This window comes from Sarcophilus harrisii, chromosome 6 (genome assembly GCF_902635505.1).
Source record: "Sarcophilus harrisii chromosome 6, mSarHar1.11, whole genome shotgun sequence".
NCBI classification, from domain to species: domain Eukaryota; kingdom Metazoa; phylum Chordata; class Mammalia; order Dasyuromorphia; family Dasyuridae; genus Sarcophilus; species Sarcophilus harrisii.
In genome coordinates, this window is record NC_045431.1 from 170,303,315 (window position 1) to 170,320,413 (window position 17,099).

The 17,099-nt window shown below is 34.0% G+C and overlaps 1 protein-coding gene across 7 annotated transcripts in view; it reads right to left on the reverse strand.

Moving 5' to 3' along the window:
* Positions 1 to 17,099, reverse strand: part of KIAA1109 (KIAA1109 ortholog) — a 236,275-nt gene that overhangs the window by 151,027 nt on the left and 68,149 nt on the right. For 6 of the 7 annotated variants that reach the window (XM_031943790.1, XM_012551896.3, XM_031943787.1 and 3 more), the window contains exons 22-27: positions 16,699 to 16,836; positions 11,558 to 11,737; positions 9,728 to 9,856; positions 7,980 to 8,099; positions 7,014 to 7,294; positions 4,314 to 4,564 (exon numbers count right to left, since the gene is read on the reverse strand). In XM_031943790.1, coding sequence (XP_031799650.1) covers positions 4,314 to 4,564; positions 7,014 to 7,294; positions 7,980 to 8,099; positions 9,728 to 9,856; positions 11,558 to 11,737; positions 16,699 to 16,836 — 1,099 coding nt within the window. The remainder of the gene's footprint in view (positions 1 to 4,313; positions 4,565 to 7,013; positions 7,295 to 7,979; positions 8,100 to 9,727; positions 9,857 to 11,557; positions 11,738 to 16,698; positions 16,837 to 17,099) is intronic. The other variant, XM_031943786.1, reaches the window with a different exon arrangement.

Sequence of the window (17,099 nt, forward strand, 5' to 3'; positions counted from 1 at the left end):
ACAATATTCAAATTCTTCACTTCTGTATAGTGTGACTATAGCCTTGAAAAAAGACAGTGTTGTATTTAGTGAACAGTAAACAATATAACAATATGGTTATTGATCTTGGAGTTATTTATTTCCTTGGCTTGACCATAATTAAGCCAGACCATATTTACTTAAGTCATATAAATGCATCAAAATTAAATCACTTATACATTTATGCTCTTAGTATCTAATATAGTGCCACATACACAGCTTACGGTATATAATAAATGCTTTTTGACTGAGATTGCTGAGAGCATTTATAAATGAAACAAAGGAAATGGAAATCACTATTAAAAGGAAGGGAAGAATGGCTATAGCAGACCAAGTGTGTACTAGAAGTGATGAAAATATAAAATGATGTATTATCAAAGAATCAGACAAAGGAGTGGAAGATTAGCATCTAAGAAAAACCCTGATGGTAGGCAGGGGAGGGAATATCAAGAGTCTAGCAATGATAACCTACTCATGCATCTAATTTTTATCTGAATAAAACTTTCAGGAGAATGACTTTACACATAAGCAACAGAATTCCTAAAAAGCATTTGAGCAGGAAACAGCAAGACTGTCATGAGACATTTTCTACAGTAAGACCCATCTTCAGTCACAAATCTAAGTGAAAATACAAAAGCCTCATAATGCTTACTTTTTATTATAAAAAAAGCACATGATTTTGCAGACAAGTCAACAAGCATTAGTTAAGCACTTACTATATTTCTGGGATATGGAAGGCATTTATTAAGTATTAATTTACTATAATCTGTGCACGAATTTGGATATGAAGAAAGATAAAAACACTAATGTGCTGGAGTCCAGGTGTTCCCTTTCTATTTTAGGAGACAACATGTTAACAATTATGTAAATACAAGATATAAGTAGATTAAGCTAAAGATATTCTCATGGGAAGACACAAGCTTAGCTGGAGGGAAGGGAGTCAGGAAGACAGAAACATAACAAAAAGACAGGATTTAGGCTGAGCCTTGAAGGAAGATAAAAAACAGACATGAGGAAGGAAGACAACCAGTGAAAGGGCACTGTCAGGAGATGGAGGGTTTAGTCATGTGAGAACAAGATGACCAGTGGGGATGAAGCCTACAATGCATAGTGGGGAAGAAAAAAGTAGGAAGGCAAGTAGTAAGAAGTGCCTGAAAGGCTGAAGGATTTTGTAAGTGACGTTGGAGGCAGAAGGAAGCCAACAGAGTTTATTGAGTAGGGGAGAGACATGGTCAGCCCTCAATTTCAGGATAATCTCTTTGGTAGTTGAGTGAAGGATGGACTAGAGAGACCTGAAGGATAGAAGGCCTTTGCAATAGAGCAGGCATGAAGAGCTAAGGCCTTGTAACAAAGGAAACCATAGTGTCGAAGAAAAGAAGGTAAAGCTATCTGAGAGATGTGTGAAGGTGAGAATGACAGGCCTGGGCAAGAGACCAGATTAGTGGATTGAGAGTGAGGAGATGAAGACAGTAGTCATTTATGAGCCAAGGTGACTGGGAGATGCCCACAACGGGAAAAAGAACTTCAGAAGAAGAAAGAGATTGAAAGTAAAGATCATGAGTTCTGGCAAATGAATGAAGATGTGAAAGTGGATCATGAAAGAGATCAGACCTTGATAAGCAGGTTGCAAAATCATCTGACTAGAGAGAACTGAACCTCTAGGTATTGATGAGATTACCAAGTAAGATAACAGAAGAAAAGGCCCATGAAAGAGCCTTGGGGCATACCCATAATTAGAGAACATGATATAGAAAATGGCTGTAAAGGTTATTTTTCAATCCCCAACACATATACTGACAAAGCTTCCTTTGGGGTAGATGCTTACAATTATTCAACAAATGAGTCTTAGGATTCTTTACTAACACTGAAGATCCCCATTTTTGCTCCTACTGTGGATGCAAATATGCTGCTTACCTAAGGCCATAGAATATCACAGAGTCTCCTAAAGGACATCTACAATAACTCAAAAAATCAACCTTAGCCTAACAATCTACAGGAAAATTCAAATTTATAAAAAATGTCTACAATCCAAACAATGTCACATAATCAAATGGAAAATCCATTATGTTAAGTTATTCCATCTATAAATGAATTTTAGGCATTAAATACAGATAGACAACCAGGCAAAGGTAGAACTGAATAGTAAGTAGAACAGAAGAGACTGGATTTGGGAAATTATTCATCACATTCAATTTATGAAGCCCAAAGGACTTCACAAAATAAAAATCTACTTTTTAAAATATAAATATACTTCTAGTAAAGTCAAATGGCTATAAATACTCGAAATACTACAATCCCTAAAGAATCAAAATTAAAAGTAATTCAGGACAATGGAAGAGAAAATGAGTACAAATGGGCTATATGATTTTTGCCAATGATGATTTGTGTACCAAAAGCTGCATAAAAGGTTAACATTCCGGAAATATATATTAGGAAGAGATGGGTTGGTGGCAGAACAAGAGCACAGGATTTCAGATGGACATCCCAAGTGCTATACTGGTACTCTTAGATGATACCTTAGAGGAAAGGTTCTTAATCTGGATTTATAGACTGCCAAAGACTCCAGGGAAAGACTTCAGAGGGCCCATGAACTTAGATAAGAAAAAGGGATTACATCTTTATTTAATTAATTTCCTTCATAGTCCTAGACATTTTATTTTTATGCATTTCAACCCACTATTCTAATAAGGCTTCACTAGACTATTCCAGGAACCCATGAAACAAAAAAGATTGTGGATCCATGACCTGCAGGAAGTCCTCCAACATGTTCAAAGCAATTATCTAAGAAAAATTTAAAGAAGGACATGAACAAGAATCCTATAGGATGCCAAGGTCTAGATATAGAGTCATGAATCCACAGAAAAACTGGAAGATATTTAATAGTGACCTTAATTTAATGAATATTTAAAAAATCAGAAAAGTTACAGGGAAAATGAGCTCAACTACCTTCTGTATCAACTAACTCAGATTTACTAAGGGCTCAGCACATGGAGCCTTTTTGAGACTTCTAGTACTCAATTTTCAGGCAGAATCAACAATGACTGACAAGAGCAATTTTTTCTGATTGCTGATGAGAAATGGCTTGAATTAATATTACTCTCCCTCCAGAAGAATCTTCCTGGATGTAAATTACCTATAGAAGCTGGAAAGGGTGGGAGCAAATTCTGCCTCTTTCTTTAGGTTTAGGTGAGCCAATTTGGTATTTATTTCTATGATCACTTTTGTGTGACAATTTACTACCATCATCCTAGCCAACTAACCAAATACAATGACTTGGTCACTTTGACTGCCCTTAACTCTTGTGTCCACATCCCATACTCGGTTTCTTGGGCCCTTTTTTCCCCTTTATGGCAGCAGCAGGAGGTCCACCACCTCCTCTCTCCTTGGTCCTCTCTGTCCCACCCCATCATGCCAGGCCCTCAGCATGCTTTCTTTCCTCTTTCCTGCCAGGTCTATCTTAATCCCACCAGCCCCAACCTCCCATCCTCATATTATGCCCTGGGGGAGGTCCTTGTATATATGGTACATTTACTTCTCTTTGTTCAAATTGTTTTACCTCAAAAGAATGGAAGCTCCTCGAGGTATATATTGAACAATTTTAACTTTGGGCAAATAGGTTAGCTAAAAGCTTGTTTTTATACAAGTCTATTAGAAATACTCATTTTTTTTCTCTTAAACCAGCCTTGACATTAGAAAGCTCTGTCGTAAGAGAAGTGAATATGTACAGTTTCATACCTTACAATGTACTTCCCTCAGTCAAGGAATTAGAGGAGATAGTTGGTCCTTATATTGGGTCATCCTAAAAGTGCCAATGAAGAGAGGAAAGGAAGGACTCTCTTCTAAGAGACCCAAATTTCTACTACAGACATTTTCAATCTAACATTTCTGGAATCAATGCCTCAAAATCATTTGGCAACATAAAAGTGAATTACAGAGGTTGTAAAAATGTGGGACTAGATGTATCTGAATTCATTCTCAAAGAAATAATTTGAAAACCATGGTAGAAAAAATAAAGTAAAATAGAAGCCATGAAAACTGGTTTTTAACTTAAATCCCAAATATTCTAAAGTTGTGCCTAAAAATTGCATCATTGTTTGGCTCACTGTGTAATGCTGAAAGTCACTTAATCTTGTTCTTTTTCTGTCTTCTTCCCAACAGAATGAAGTGATTTACTAAACTTGAGCAATAAGGAGGTTTTGACAATGAGATTTCACTTTCAACTATTACAAAACATACTTGCAGATCATGTCAATACTGTAAATGAAAGAAATTCAGAAAGAAATTCATAGTCTTACCATCAACAATTTTGGGTATTTCTTTGGTAATAATCCATTCTCCAGGCTGCAGGAGAGACTGCCCATAACACCTGTCAGACTCTGCACTTGTGCTAGAAAAGGCCGAACTGCTGGATGGAGTGAGCTCATCCAGCTTGAAGAAGTCAAGACCAGTAACTGTGCCTCCAAAGAACCTGCAGCCTCCTAAACAACCACATTTGTTCCGGCTCCTTTTATTCTTCACACTGTCATCTGGCCACAAAAACCACAACCTGGGAAGCAAAGACGAATCTTAAAAAATATTCACCTAAAATGATAGAATACTCATTCACAACCTGTGTGGTGTCAAGTTCCAATTTCAAGGACAATTATCAATTGGGTGACCCTGGGCAAGTCATTTCTTAGTTATAAAGCCTCATTTTCCTCATTTATAAATTGAGGAATAAACATATAAATGATAGAGGATTATTAAGGAGTGAGGAATGAATGAAGATTGAATACTTCACCAACCTGAAGTCAATAGGTAAATGCTGATTAAATCAATAGGTAAACAGGTAAAAGTGATTATTCTAACACTATTTAATAGACTTCCATAATAGACTTCCAAACGACTTGAGTAGTAGGTAATATACAATCCTATTTTCCAGATATAAACCCAAGGCTTAGATATAGAAATTACATGTCCAAAGTAAAAAGTCTAGTTAAGAAGAAATAGGACAAGAAGTCCTGGCAGCATCTCCAGTCTTTTTATACTATATACTAAGACCATTTTACACTATATACTAAGACTATTCACTGAGAACTCTTCCCTTTTCCCTGCACCATCTCTCCAAAGGTAACAGCAATCTCTTAATTGTTTAATGTAATGGCCTTTTCTCAATTATCCTTCTCCTCGACCTTTCTGTGGCCCTCTCCTCTGATATCCTCACTTTCCTCTAGGTTTTCTTGGCACTGTTATCTCCTACTTCTACTTTTCTGACTAATCTTCCTAAGCCTCCTTTGCTTGATTTTCTTTCAGATCAGGTTTGCTATAGGTAGCTGTTCCCCAAAGCTCTAAGTTAGGTCTGGTTCCCTTCCACCCTGTTTCATTTGGTGAACTTGTCAGCTCCCATGGATTCAATTATCATCTCAAGTAGATAAGAGGAAAACCTAGGTGCCAGACTTGTACTAGCTCAAGCTCAATGTAGAAAGGAAATCTTAAACTGAATATAATCAAAACTGAACTCAAGTTTCCCATCTCCCACAAACCTACATTTTCATCTCAGGGCTGTCTCTTATTCTTCGTACACTTGCTCCTCATCTCTTATCTTCTAGCACTCTCCAGTATCATAAAGCCTTTCCTAACACCCTTCCCCCTCTCCTTTATCACTTTTCATCCCTCCTTCCCCTTACTTAATTACTTGTATTTCACTTACTGGCACTTATTTTGTACTCCTTCTTTATAAGTTTACTCTATATATACTTAACTATGAACCTCTCTCTCCTGATAGAAAGCAATCTCTTCAGAGTATTTTTTATATGTACATTTCTTGTATTCCGCATCGTGTCTGGCATATAGATCCTTTTTTTTTTTTTTTAATTTAATAGCCTTTTATTTACAGGTTATATGTATGAGTAACTTTACAGCATTAACAATGGCATATACATCCTTAAAAGTGCTTGCTGATTGATTAGTATCAAAAGTTAAATGCAAAAAAGGGTTAAATGCAAAATTAAAAAGATTTCTAACAATAAGAATGAATCCAATAATAAATAGTATTTTAATAGCATTAACAGTATTAAAAAAAATAACATGTAAAAAATTACTTAATTATTCATTACTATAGCCAGACTTTTTTTGGTCTATGATTTGCCCATTTATAATCCTGTTACAAATGTGGACCTCTCATTTTCCCACTTATCTGAAAGACTTCAAATTGACTAATGAGATGTTACTGATTTCAAATCACCATTTTGTATTTAAAGATTCACACAACACTCAACACAAATCAGTCAAGTTCATTCTCCTACAGAGTTTCACTATTTCATGTTGTCTTTTATGGATCTAACTTATAGCATGACAGTAATAGTAACACTGTGCAATGATCAACTATGGTTGACTTAGTTCTCAGCAATACAGTGATCGAAGACAATCCTAAGACTCATGATGGAAAATGCTATCCATATCCAGATAAAGAACTGATGGAATCTGAATGCAGATTGAAGCACACTATTTTCATATTTTGGGGTTTTTTTCCTTTTGTTCTGCAACATAACTAATGTGGAAATGTGTTTTACATGCATGTATGTGTACAACCTATATCAGACTGCATGCTGTCTTGGGGAGAATGAGGGAGAAAAACTAGGAACTCAAAATTTGCCAAAAAATGAATGATAAATTTAGATGAAGTTGAAAAAAATAAATACTATTAAAATAAAAAAATTATAATATGACCTTTTCCAGGTACAATATGCATTTATGGATGATTTCTTATGGCAACCAAACTGGGCTGCCTGTAATCACACTTATTAATATCACTTTCATTAACAAATGAATCTTACTGATTGGTCAGAAGCATTCTATTTACATAGCTAATAACTAATGCTTGCTACAATAGTGGTTAGCAAAAAAATTAATTTAAGGAACAAAAAAAAAAAATCAAACTTTCTATCCATTGAATTTATACAGCAAATAAGGGAGCTGTCTACCATGGTAATGTTCTTCGCAATAGTTTTACTCACCTCTTGGTTCTTCTGTCATGAGTTTCTAAGAAATGTCTTTGTACCTCATGTTTGGAATGGTGATCAGCAGCCAAAGCAATATCAACAGTGACAAGTCCTATATTGACTGATCCTGCCTCAAGCCAATAAGCTCTCCTCAGGAGTGCAGGCTGAAGACCAATTCTGCAATTACTTAACTGCTCGATGTATTGTCTCACTTGAAAATCTTGAATTGCAGCACTTATTCCTTCCCCAACTGACTGATTATGGAGATTACAATTTGCAACTCGTATGGCACCCATCTAAAGAATACAATGGAAAAGAAAATGAAATATTTTTTAAATCCTTATACAATTCATTTGATTCATACAATTCCAAAGGAAAATAATGGATTCAAAAATGGAGGGAGGAAGAATTTTTTTAAAAAAAAGGGAAAGAGAGGCAAAAAGGGAAGAAAACTCTGAAAAAAGTTGGGAACAGAGCAGGGAAAGAATAATGCAAAAAAATAAGTAAAAAGGGTAAGAGGGGAAGAACAAGCACCAAAAAAAAGAATATTAACTGGAAAACAAGAACAAGAAGAGAACCAAAATAAAAACAAAAGTATAAAGCACCAAAAAAATAATCAAGCTATAAGAAAAATAAGCATTTAGACATGGAAAAAGAAAAAGAAATGGAGGTAGGTAGGAATGAGCAGTGAAAAGGGCACAGGATTACTATTAAAAAGACATGATTGATTTATAATATAGTATGGTAAAAGACATTTAAAAAAACTAATTGATAGTAAAGGGAATATTTGGAAAAATCATTTAAAAAAAGCTATCTGGTAAAAATCAATGGCATTTTCAAGAAACACATGACATATATAAAATTTATTACCAAAACTGAAGTTCATTTGAACAAAAACATCTAGGAATTGGTTCTTTTTTCCATTTCAAGGCCCATCAATCCATAATTAAACAACTACAGTAATGAGACCAAAATGTTTACCTTTATATTTGTAGCACAGCCATGCTCTACAACATAAAGATCAGCACCATCTACCGCTAAACGGGTCATAGTGTATTTCAAGTCATCTGAGGTTGAACAAGGGCCAGGAACACAACTCATCTAGAATAACAAAAGATAAACAGCAGTCAATATTTTATTTATAAAAGGATTTTTAAAAATCTTAGACTAGCTGAATGTGAAACATTTTATTTAGAAAAAATAAATTTCAATATTACAATTCAGGATATGTGCAGAGATCACAGAATTTAGAAACAAAGAAATTTAGAAAAGATGGTCTTAAAGACCATCTGGTCAATTCAAAAAACATTTATTAAGTGTCTACTATGTGCCAAGAACTGTGCTTAGCATTAGTCTAATTCCTTCATTTCATAGGCAAGTTAATGAGCCTCAAAAAAGTGACATGATTTGCTCAAGGTCAATCCTAAATAGCAAAGCCAGGATCAGTCTTCCTGATTTCTCGCTGAAGTATTCATTCTTTTCAATCAAGATTTTTCTCCTTGCTTGGATGCTTGAAAACAGAAGAGTTTTCAGTTTCTCTCTTACCTTCTTGTCCCTATAAAAGAAGCACATGGATTCCTTTTGAGTTTTTCTAATAATTTATATTGCTAGCCATGGGGGAAAAAAAAAATCAAGTGGATAGAAAGGTTTCTTCCTATGGGTCTCCTTACTCTTCTGTTCTGCCCTTACCTCCAACTCTTCCTCATATGTTACTTAAAGAATCTAAAGGTTATATCTATATTTAAAGTGCAAATAAAAATAGATCCCTGCAGCTATACAGGGATTTAGAAAAATATAAATGAAAACTATGTTGTATTTTTATTTATTTTGTCAAACATTTCAAAATTATGTTTTAATCTGGGAGATCATGAACTTTTCATTTCTGTTCTACAAATAATAATATGAATGGTCTTTGGTTATGTTAAGGGATATCTGGGAATTGAAGTAAAACTTTCTGAGTGAAACACATTAAGGTAAATAAGCAAGAACTGACAACATTATATGTCATAATTAGAACTAAAGGGTTTTAATGAAGTTTTGTGGGAAAAAATGCTTCACAATGAAAAGATTAACAAAGGCTATAATAATGTGTGTGTATATTTGTTTGAATATATGTATATTACCACAAAATTAAATACATGGAGTATCAAAATATATCACTTTTAGAAATGAAAGGGACCTTGTACATTATTCCAATTCTCATTCATATATACAAATACATATAAACATAAAAAATACATAGATATAAATGTTTACATATTTCTATATATATACATGTACATAAAATATAAATTATTTTATTTCATTAATAACAAAAGAGCTAATTTATAGGGAGAAATTTAAAATTACATTTAACTTATCTTCTTTTATTTTATCCATCAAACAGAAATAATTTCTGCCCTACAAAGTCACTGCAAAGACCTAATGAGCTACACAAGTGAAAGATCCCAAAATACCATACCTATATAAAGCAGGCTATTCATCTATATAAATTCATATATAAATTTGCTCCAAGACTTTTGGATATACAAGAAAATTTTATATTCTTAGTGATTAGAAATAATAATATTAGGCTAACAGAAAATTTTCTAAGTTGCAAAATAATAAAAAAGATTAGATTTTAGATTTTACCATCTTAGAAAAGGACATCCAAATTAAACTTAGCCCCATTTAATAAGCTTTTTATTACCAGTGTAATACCAGTATTACCAGTGTAATTATTGAAATACCTTAGATTCACAAAAGCGACGATCAATTCCATGCTGACATAATATTACAGATTTTGGTCTTTCCAGCTCAAATTCTCGGCAAACCACATGAAAAACAAATGTCTCTCCCCATTCCAAGAGACAAGCCAGCTATAAGGCAAACAACGACAGATTGACAGCACAATTAGTATTGTAAACAAGAGCTTACTACAAAGTTAAGCATAGCTTGAAAGAAAAGTGTTATTTCCTTGCCATCAAAAAACCTACTTGGCATTAGCCAACATAATTACTCTCATGTCTTTGCATCATTTGTATTGCTCCTTCAGCCTTTTACTTATGAATGACAAAGTGATGTAAAAAAAATTAAATTTAAACCAATCCACTTCAGCAATTTCTAAGGCAATTATTTCTTTTCCAGGCAAAGCTTTCCTGTTTGGTAAATGAATTCTTTGAGCACGCAAGTACACAACAGTCTCTACCTAATAGTAAGTTAAGCTATGATTTCCTATCTTTCATATAAAACCTAATCACCATATTTAACTAAGAAGTAATCTTGGATAACATTGACAATGGGCAATGAAAAGAAAATGGTTTTTATGATTTAACAGAAACCTAATTAAACTAATATTAATTCCTTGTAAATAATGTTGGCTTGATAGCCATAAACTCTTGAAGACAACATGATCTAGATGAAAGCGTAATGGTCCTTTGAGGCACAAAATATCAGAGCTAGACAGCCACTCAGAGATCATCTAATGCCATTGTGGACTGACAAGAATGGTGGATTGGGAGTCCAAGGTCCTATACATATTTCTTGGTTCTGTCACATAATTCCTGTGTCTTTTAACCTTTGTGGGCCTCAATTTCCTCACCTATAAATGAAGGGCATTGGACCAAATAGTTGCTAACATCCCTTCCAACTCCCTTGATCATCTCTCCATCATTCATCTTTAGTTTTATAATTATATGATAGAATCATTACTACCTTATATTATTACTACCTATCACTCCTTCAAAATGTTCATAGAGGAAAAATACACAAGGAAAGAACTATGTGTCCTCAAACAGGCACTGTGCTATGCAACCATGTTCTGGACTGTTATCTTCTAAAACAGGAGGCTAGCTGCCTAGTTCATCCTAAAAATTATCAAATTCTTTAAAGGGAAGTAGAGCTGTATTGAAAAACAGTATTTTATGAAGTATTGTTGATCATGACTTTGCAAAGGTAACATAAATCCACAAATGCTGTCCATTCCCCCTCAACCTGTCCCCTAACCTTTAAGAGCTTACAAATCCTGCTTTCTGCCTCTATACCTCAGACGCAATTATCAAAAAAGTCTACTTTTCAGGGAGATGCATGCTATGTCCCCTATGGGAAAAGCGCAAAAAATGTACAAAGTATATTTTATCATTTTCTAATTTTATCAATTTCTAATTTTGGATAAGTAAACTGTATATTCTGATATATATTCTCTATTACCTCAGATTCACAGGTCAGGCTTACATCAAGACTTTTCTAACAAAGGAAATTTCAGATTCCTGATATCATCAAGTAAAATAATATATCACACATCTCTCATAGGCCAGTTATATCTCAAAAACTGAAGTCTTTCTCTGTTTTTCCATCTACTAGTCAAGTTCTAAACTGCTTATAGCTTCTATAAAAGGGACTTAGGGGTACTCTAGTCACTTATTAACAGCTAAGGGTGGTCAGTACCTAGGGATTCAAGATTTTTAACAACAGAACAACAAGCAGTCTTCTTCCCCATTATTCCAGTCATTGTACTGGCTTTAATATAGAAAAAAGATTGCATTAGGGAATATTAAGACTATGTTGAATACTGAGCATACCTGTGGTGCTGTAACCTTAGCTGTCAGACACCCAGCCTGGACATCAATTAACCATGCATATTCTAAAGAATCACTTCCCAGAGGAAGACCTTCTGCTGAAAACATGGCATGTGCTCGGAGCTGCAGACCTGACAGGCTGATGTGACCTTCTCTGAGCACTTCATCCACAGGAGGTCGCTGCTGATAACAGTGAAATTACAATGAGTACTAAAAGACTATGTCATTTACAACTTCAAAACTATCCAAAGAAATATGCAATAAAAACTGTAGTTTATGAAATAATCAGGAGAAAAATCAAATTTCTTGAGGGTTAGTATACCTTAAGTATCCTCAACAAACCAATAAGAAACAAGAAAACACTATTAAAAATTAATCTTTTGTTTTTATATCACCATTTCCAAACACATCCCATATGGACCATATGATCATATGACCAATGAAATGGAAGTCTAGACATTTTCTCTTATCTGCATTACTTCTCAAACTTCAATTAATTACAATTATTTCCATTGGCTAAAACATCAACAACTCTAATGGTAAGCATCTGTTGAGTTCAAAGCAAAAGACTAATCCCTAATTCTTTAGCTGCTTAATCAATAGCTCCTTCCCCACTCCTAAAAATGGATTCATAGACTTGTGCTCTGAGATCCACTTTGAAAGTCCCTTATTGCTCCTGTAGTTTCTGCCAGCAGTGCTCCTCATCCCTGCCCTGATCTCACTCTTCTGTGGCAATAAGTAAGAGAGCTCCCCTTTCCTTCCCTCTAACATACACACTATTTGGAGGTGGTAATGGTACAAGAGAGCAGGAGCTTGCTCTGCCTAGAAAGGCATGATTTCCTTGTGCTGAAATCATGCTCAAGCAAGCATTTGGTGTTCTGTAGGCCAGAAGGAAGGTCTTGCACCTAAGGATACTTCTATAACCCAGAAGTCACCTGGAGGTGAAAACCATGGCCAGGGAAAAGTGAATTTCCCAAAAAGGGAGAAGGCTAAATGTGTTCTGAGATTGGACAATCAAGGAATCTGACATAAAAGGGAAGGAATCAGGAAGTAAGCAATACAAGAAAGGAATAAGGAAAAAATGCTGGCATCAAACTGAATTAAGAATCTTGAGTAAAAGCAGTTAAACTGAACAGTTAAGAGATAAATAGAGAAGGAAAGATGATCTCTAATTCATCTAAATGAATCCAGACATTTCTGAATATATATTATAAAACCAAAGAAAAATGATTTAAGTCTTTATGAGACAGAAGAATGTAACTTGTATTAGAATATATCTAAGGAAGGGCAAACATGAGTGAAATATGTTGAAATTACATGAATATCGGTTGAAAGAAATGGGCATATATTGCATGGAATGGAGATATGTATAAGATTCCAGAGTTAACATGAAAGTGCTCAAATAAATAGAATGAGGAAGAGAGATTACAAGAGAGATTACAATTATTCTCTCTAGATCCAAAGAAGCCAACTTAATTCCTTCACTCCAGCTTTTTTCCCATCTGTGGGTTGGTTGTTTTCATTAGATGATTATTATTTAAAAGGTAAGGACTGTATTTCCACGTTGAGCACAGGACCAGGGATATAGTAGGTGCTTAATAAATACTGACTCATTGATGTCAAGAAAATCTAAAAAATAAAAGGTCTAAAAGTTGTCTGGATTGCCTCAGAGAGGCAGAGATTTAACCTCTCTTAAGATGGTAGGGAATCATTCTTGAGGATTCTTTTTGGGTTCTTTCCACTTAACCTGATTGCAGTTGTGTACTTCCCTATATATTACTTTCCTGGTTCTGCTTACTTCAAACCCTACAGTTCACGTAAGGCCTGAATTTTTCATTCTGATCCTTTTTTCATGGTATAATAATATTATATTAAAGTGGCCTCTATGGTCTCCTCAAGATCTAAATAAATAAATGATCTATGGTCCTCTGTACTAAAGCTTCAGTAGCTACAACTAAGTGAATAAGCCAAGGCAAGAGCAATTACCCATAAAAGGCCGGATGAAATTTGGTTGTGGGGCTTTTTCTTCTAGACCTGGTGAACACCAAATGCCTGGCCTAGTATGATTTCTTCACAAGGAAAACATGCCTTTCTAGGAAGAGCAAGCTTCAGCTCTCTTGAGACTCCTAGGTCAAAGAGGGAAATATTGAAGGTAATCCAAAAAAAAAAAAAAAAGAATTCATGTATCATGGAGCCACAGCCAGGATAACATAAGATTTAGCAGCTTCTATATTAAAAGATCAAAGGGTTTGAAATCTGATATTCTAGAAAGCAGTGGAACTAGGATTACAACCAAGAACTGCAAAACTGAACATAAATTTTCAGGGGGAAAAAAATGAATTTTCAAGCATTTTTTGTTTTTACTGAGGCAGTAGGGGTTAAGTGATTTGCCCAGGGTCACACAGCTAGGAAGTGTAAGTGTCTGAGGTCAAATTTGAACTCAGGTCCTCCTAACTTCAAGTCTGGTGCTCTTTCCACTACACCACCTAGCTGCCCCATTTTCAAGCATTCTTGATGAATGCTAAATAGAATAGAATAGAATATACTAAATAGAAAATTTGATTTTCAAATGCAAGATTTAAGAGAAGCATAAAAAGGTCAACAGGAAGGAGAAATCTTCAGGTACTTAATAGGTCAAACTATTATAATTCCTACATGGGAAGATGATACTTGTAACTCATAAGAACTTCCTCATAATTAGGATAGTTAATACAAAGAAATATATAGATAGATAGAGGGCAAAGGTGTGAACTGAATAGGAAGGGACGATATCTAAAAAAATAAAACTGAGGGGTGAGAAAGGTAAAGGGAAAGGCAGAATGGGGTAAATTATCTCACATAAAAAAGGCAAGAAAAAAGGGGAAAATGGATGAAGTGGGGGGGAGTAAGTGAACCTTACTCTCATCAGAAGTGGCTCAAAGTGGGAATAACACGTACATTTTATTGGATATAGAAATCTAAAATTATCCCACAGGAAAGAAGGAGTAGGGGATAAAGGAAAGAGGAGTGTGGTTGAAGGAAGGGCAGATTGAGAGAGGGGATAGAGAGAAACAAAACATTTTTGAGGAAGAATAGGGTGAAAGGAGAGAGAAAAAATAAATGGGGGAGAGGAAATAAGATGGAAGGAATTACATTTAGCCATTAACTATAAAAAAATTCTGAAGCAAATTTTTCTGATAAAGACCTTATTTCTCAAATAAAGAACTGAGTCAGATTTGTAAAAGAGCTATTCCCCAATTGGGAAATGATCAAAAGATATAAACAGTTTTCAGATGAAATGATCTATTTAATCATAAAAAAAAAAATGCTCTAAGACACTACTGATTGGAAAAATGCAAATTAAAATAATTCTGAGGCATTACCTCATACCTATGATATTAGCTAATAGAAAACGAAAATGAAAAATGTTGGAGAGGATGTGGGGAAAATGAGATATTAATGCAATATTGGTGGAGTTGTGAACTGAATCAATTATTCTTTAGAGTGATTTGGAACTATGTCTATAAGAATTATACCTGTACTAGGGCTGTATCCAAAAAGAAATAAAAAAACAAACAGGAAAAGGACATATATACACAAAAATATTTAAAATAGCTCTTTTCTGAAGACAAAAAAATTGGAAATTGAGGGTGTACCCATCGACTGGAAATGGCTAAACAAATTATGCTATGTAGTTGTGATAGAATACTATTATACTATAAGAAATGATAAGCAGGATGTTCTCAGAAAAATCAAAAAGACTTGTATAAGCTGCTAAAAAGTGAAAGATAATATATACAAACTAAGATTTTATTTATATATTTTAAGATGATTAGCTATGAATGACCGAGCTTCTCAACAAAAATGATCTACACAATCCAAAGGACTAAGGTTGAAAAATGCTGTCCACTTTGAGAAATAACTGATGGTGTCTGAATACAAACTGAAACATACTTTAATTTTCTTGAGTTTTTTTTTTTTTAATCTGTTTTATTTCACAACATGACTAATATGGAAAGTAAATAGGAGACTGCCCCACCATCTTTCCATGTAAAACACCTCCAATAGTTTACCTTATTATTTAATTATGACTTATGCATCATTTAACCCAGATTAATCTTTAAGAATTAGTTTTTAACATAGTTAATTCTCAGTTTTTCAAAGCATAGAAATAAATTGAGAAATAGGGCTACAGATAATCTCCAAGAAGAAATAATCTAAAACTTATGTGTATGTGTATCTATGTGTATGTGTAGTTATAATTTTCTGGAATTCAAATTTTTTTATGGCTTACTTAATTTTATCTCAAAATGAATTTGATTTCTAGAAAACATATTAACTGATATAGTGCTTTGAAGGAAAAAAAAAAAGAGAGTCTGCTTCAAATAGAAACTAAATGAATGAATGGACTGGCTACCTAATGAGGCTGGTTTTTATTCAATTCAATCCAAAAGGCAGTAAATAAATCTTTCAAAAAAACTACAAAAATATCATCTAAGGAAACTATCTAATCATCTAAAAATTAAAAGAAATGTCTATATGGAGATATCAATTCCAGTAACCATTCAAAAGGAAGTTAACATTCTTATGTTCTGCCTATCATCTAGAATTAAAATTTATAAAGTATCATTTCATATTGTTAATTCAGATTATGTCAATCAAAATCATGTCAAAATTATGTCAAAATGAAGGAAAAGGAAAAACAAGTCATTTTAGTGAATTCAGAAGCAACAATTAAAATGATTCTTGATAAAAGAAATAACATGATCTAGCAGTAGAAGTGCAGAACTCTCTGGGACACATAGGCTCTAAGCCTATTTCAGACATTCAGCTTTGTGACCACAGTCAAATCACTCTCTCTGTAACTCAATCTTTTCATTTATAAATTAGTATAATATTATTTCCTTTCTGCTGCAAGAAAAACCCTTCACAAATTTCAACACAAAACGTATGTGTCAATTACTGAAAAAAGATATTTATAGATTTACCTTAGCTTATAAAATATATTACTTCTTAACAGTTAACATTCAATAGATCAAATGAAATTGATTAAAAGATCATATTATTAGTACAGTTATACATTGGATCTATCACACTACAAGGATTCTAAAAATATTAGCTGATAAGTCAATAGTTTTGGCTGTCCCCAGCCTCCTGTATTTTACCTGGTAGTTGTCATTCACAAATACATTTAGTGGGGACAAAACAAGTTGCAGCATAGTTTCTCTAAATCCTTTTTTCATTTCAAAACACAATCTTTCCAAGAAAGCTGTTGGGCATTCAGGACCATCAGTACTTCCATGCTAAAAGATAAAGTGCTGTAGTCAGAACACAGACACATGATCAGGAATGCAAACAAACTACCGTGCCTAAAAACCATAGCATTATTATTTCTGTAGCCAAATTAAAAAAAAAAAAAGCTGTACTACATCTAAATACTATAAAAATGGAATATATTTGTGGTTTCCTGAGGTCAGCAATAACCAGTTTGCAGATCAAAGGGGAATTAAATTTGCTGAGCAATGTTGACCTCCAGAATGAAATTTCACTCTGTTTCATGGCATTG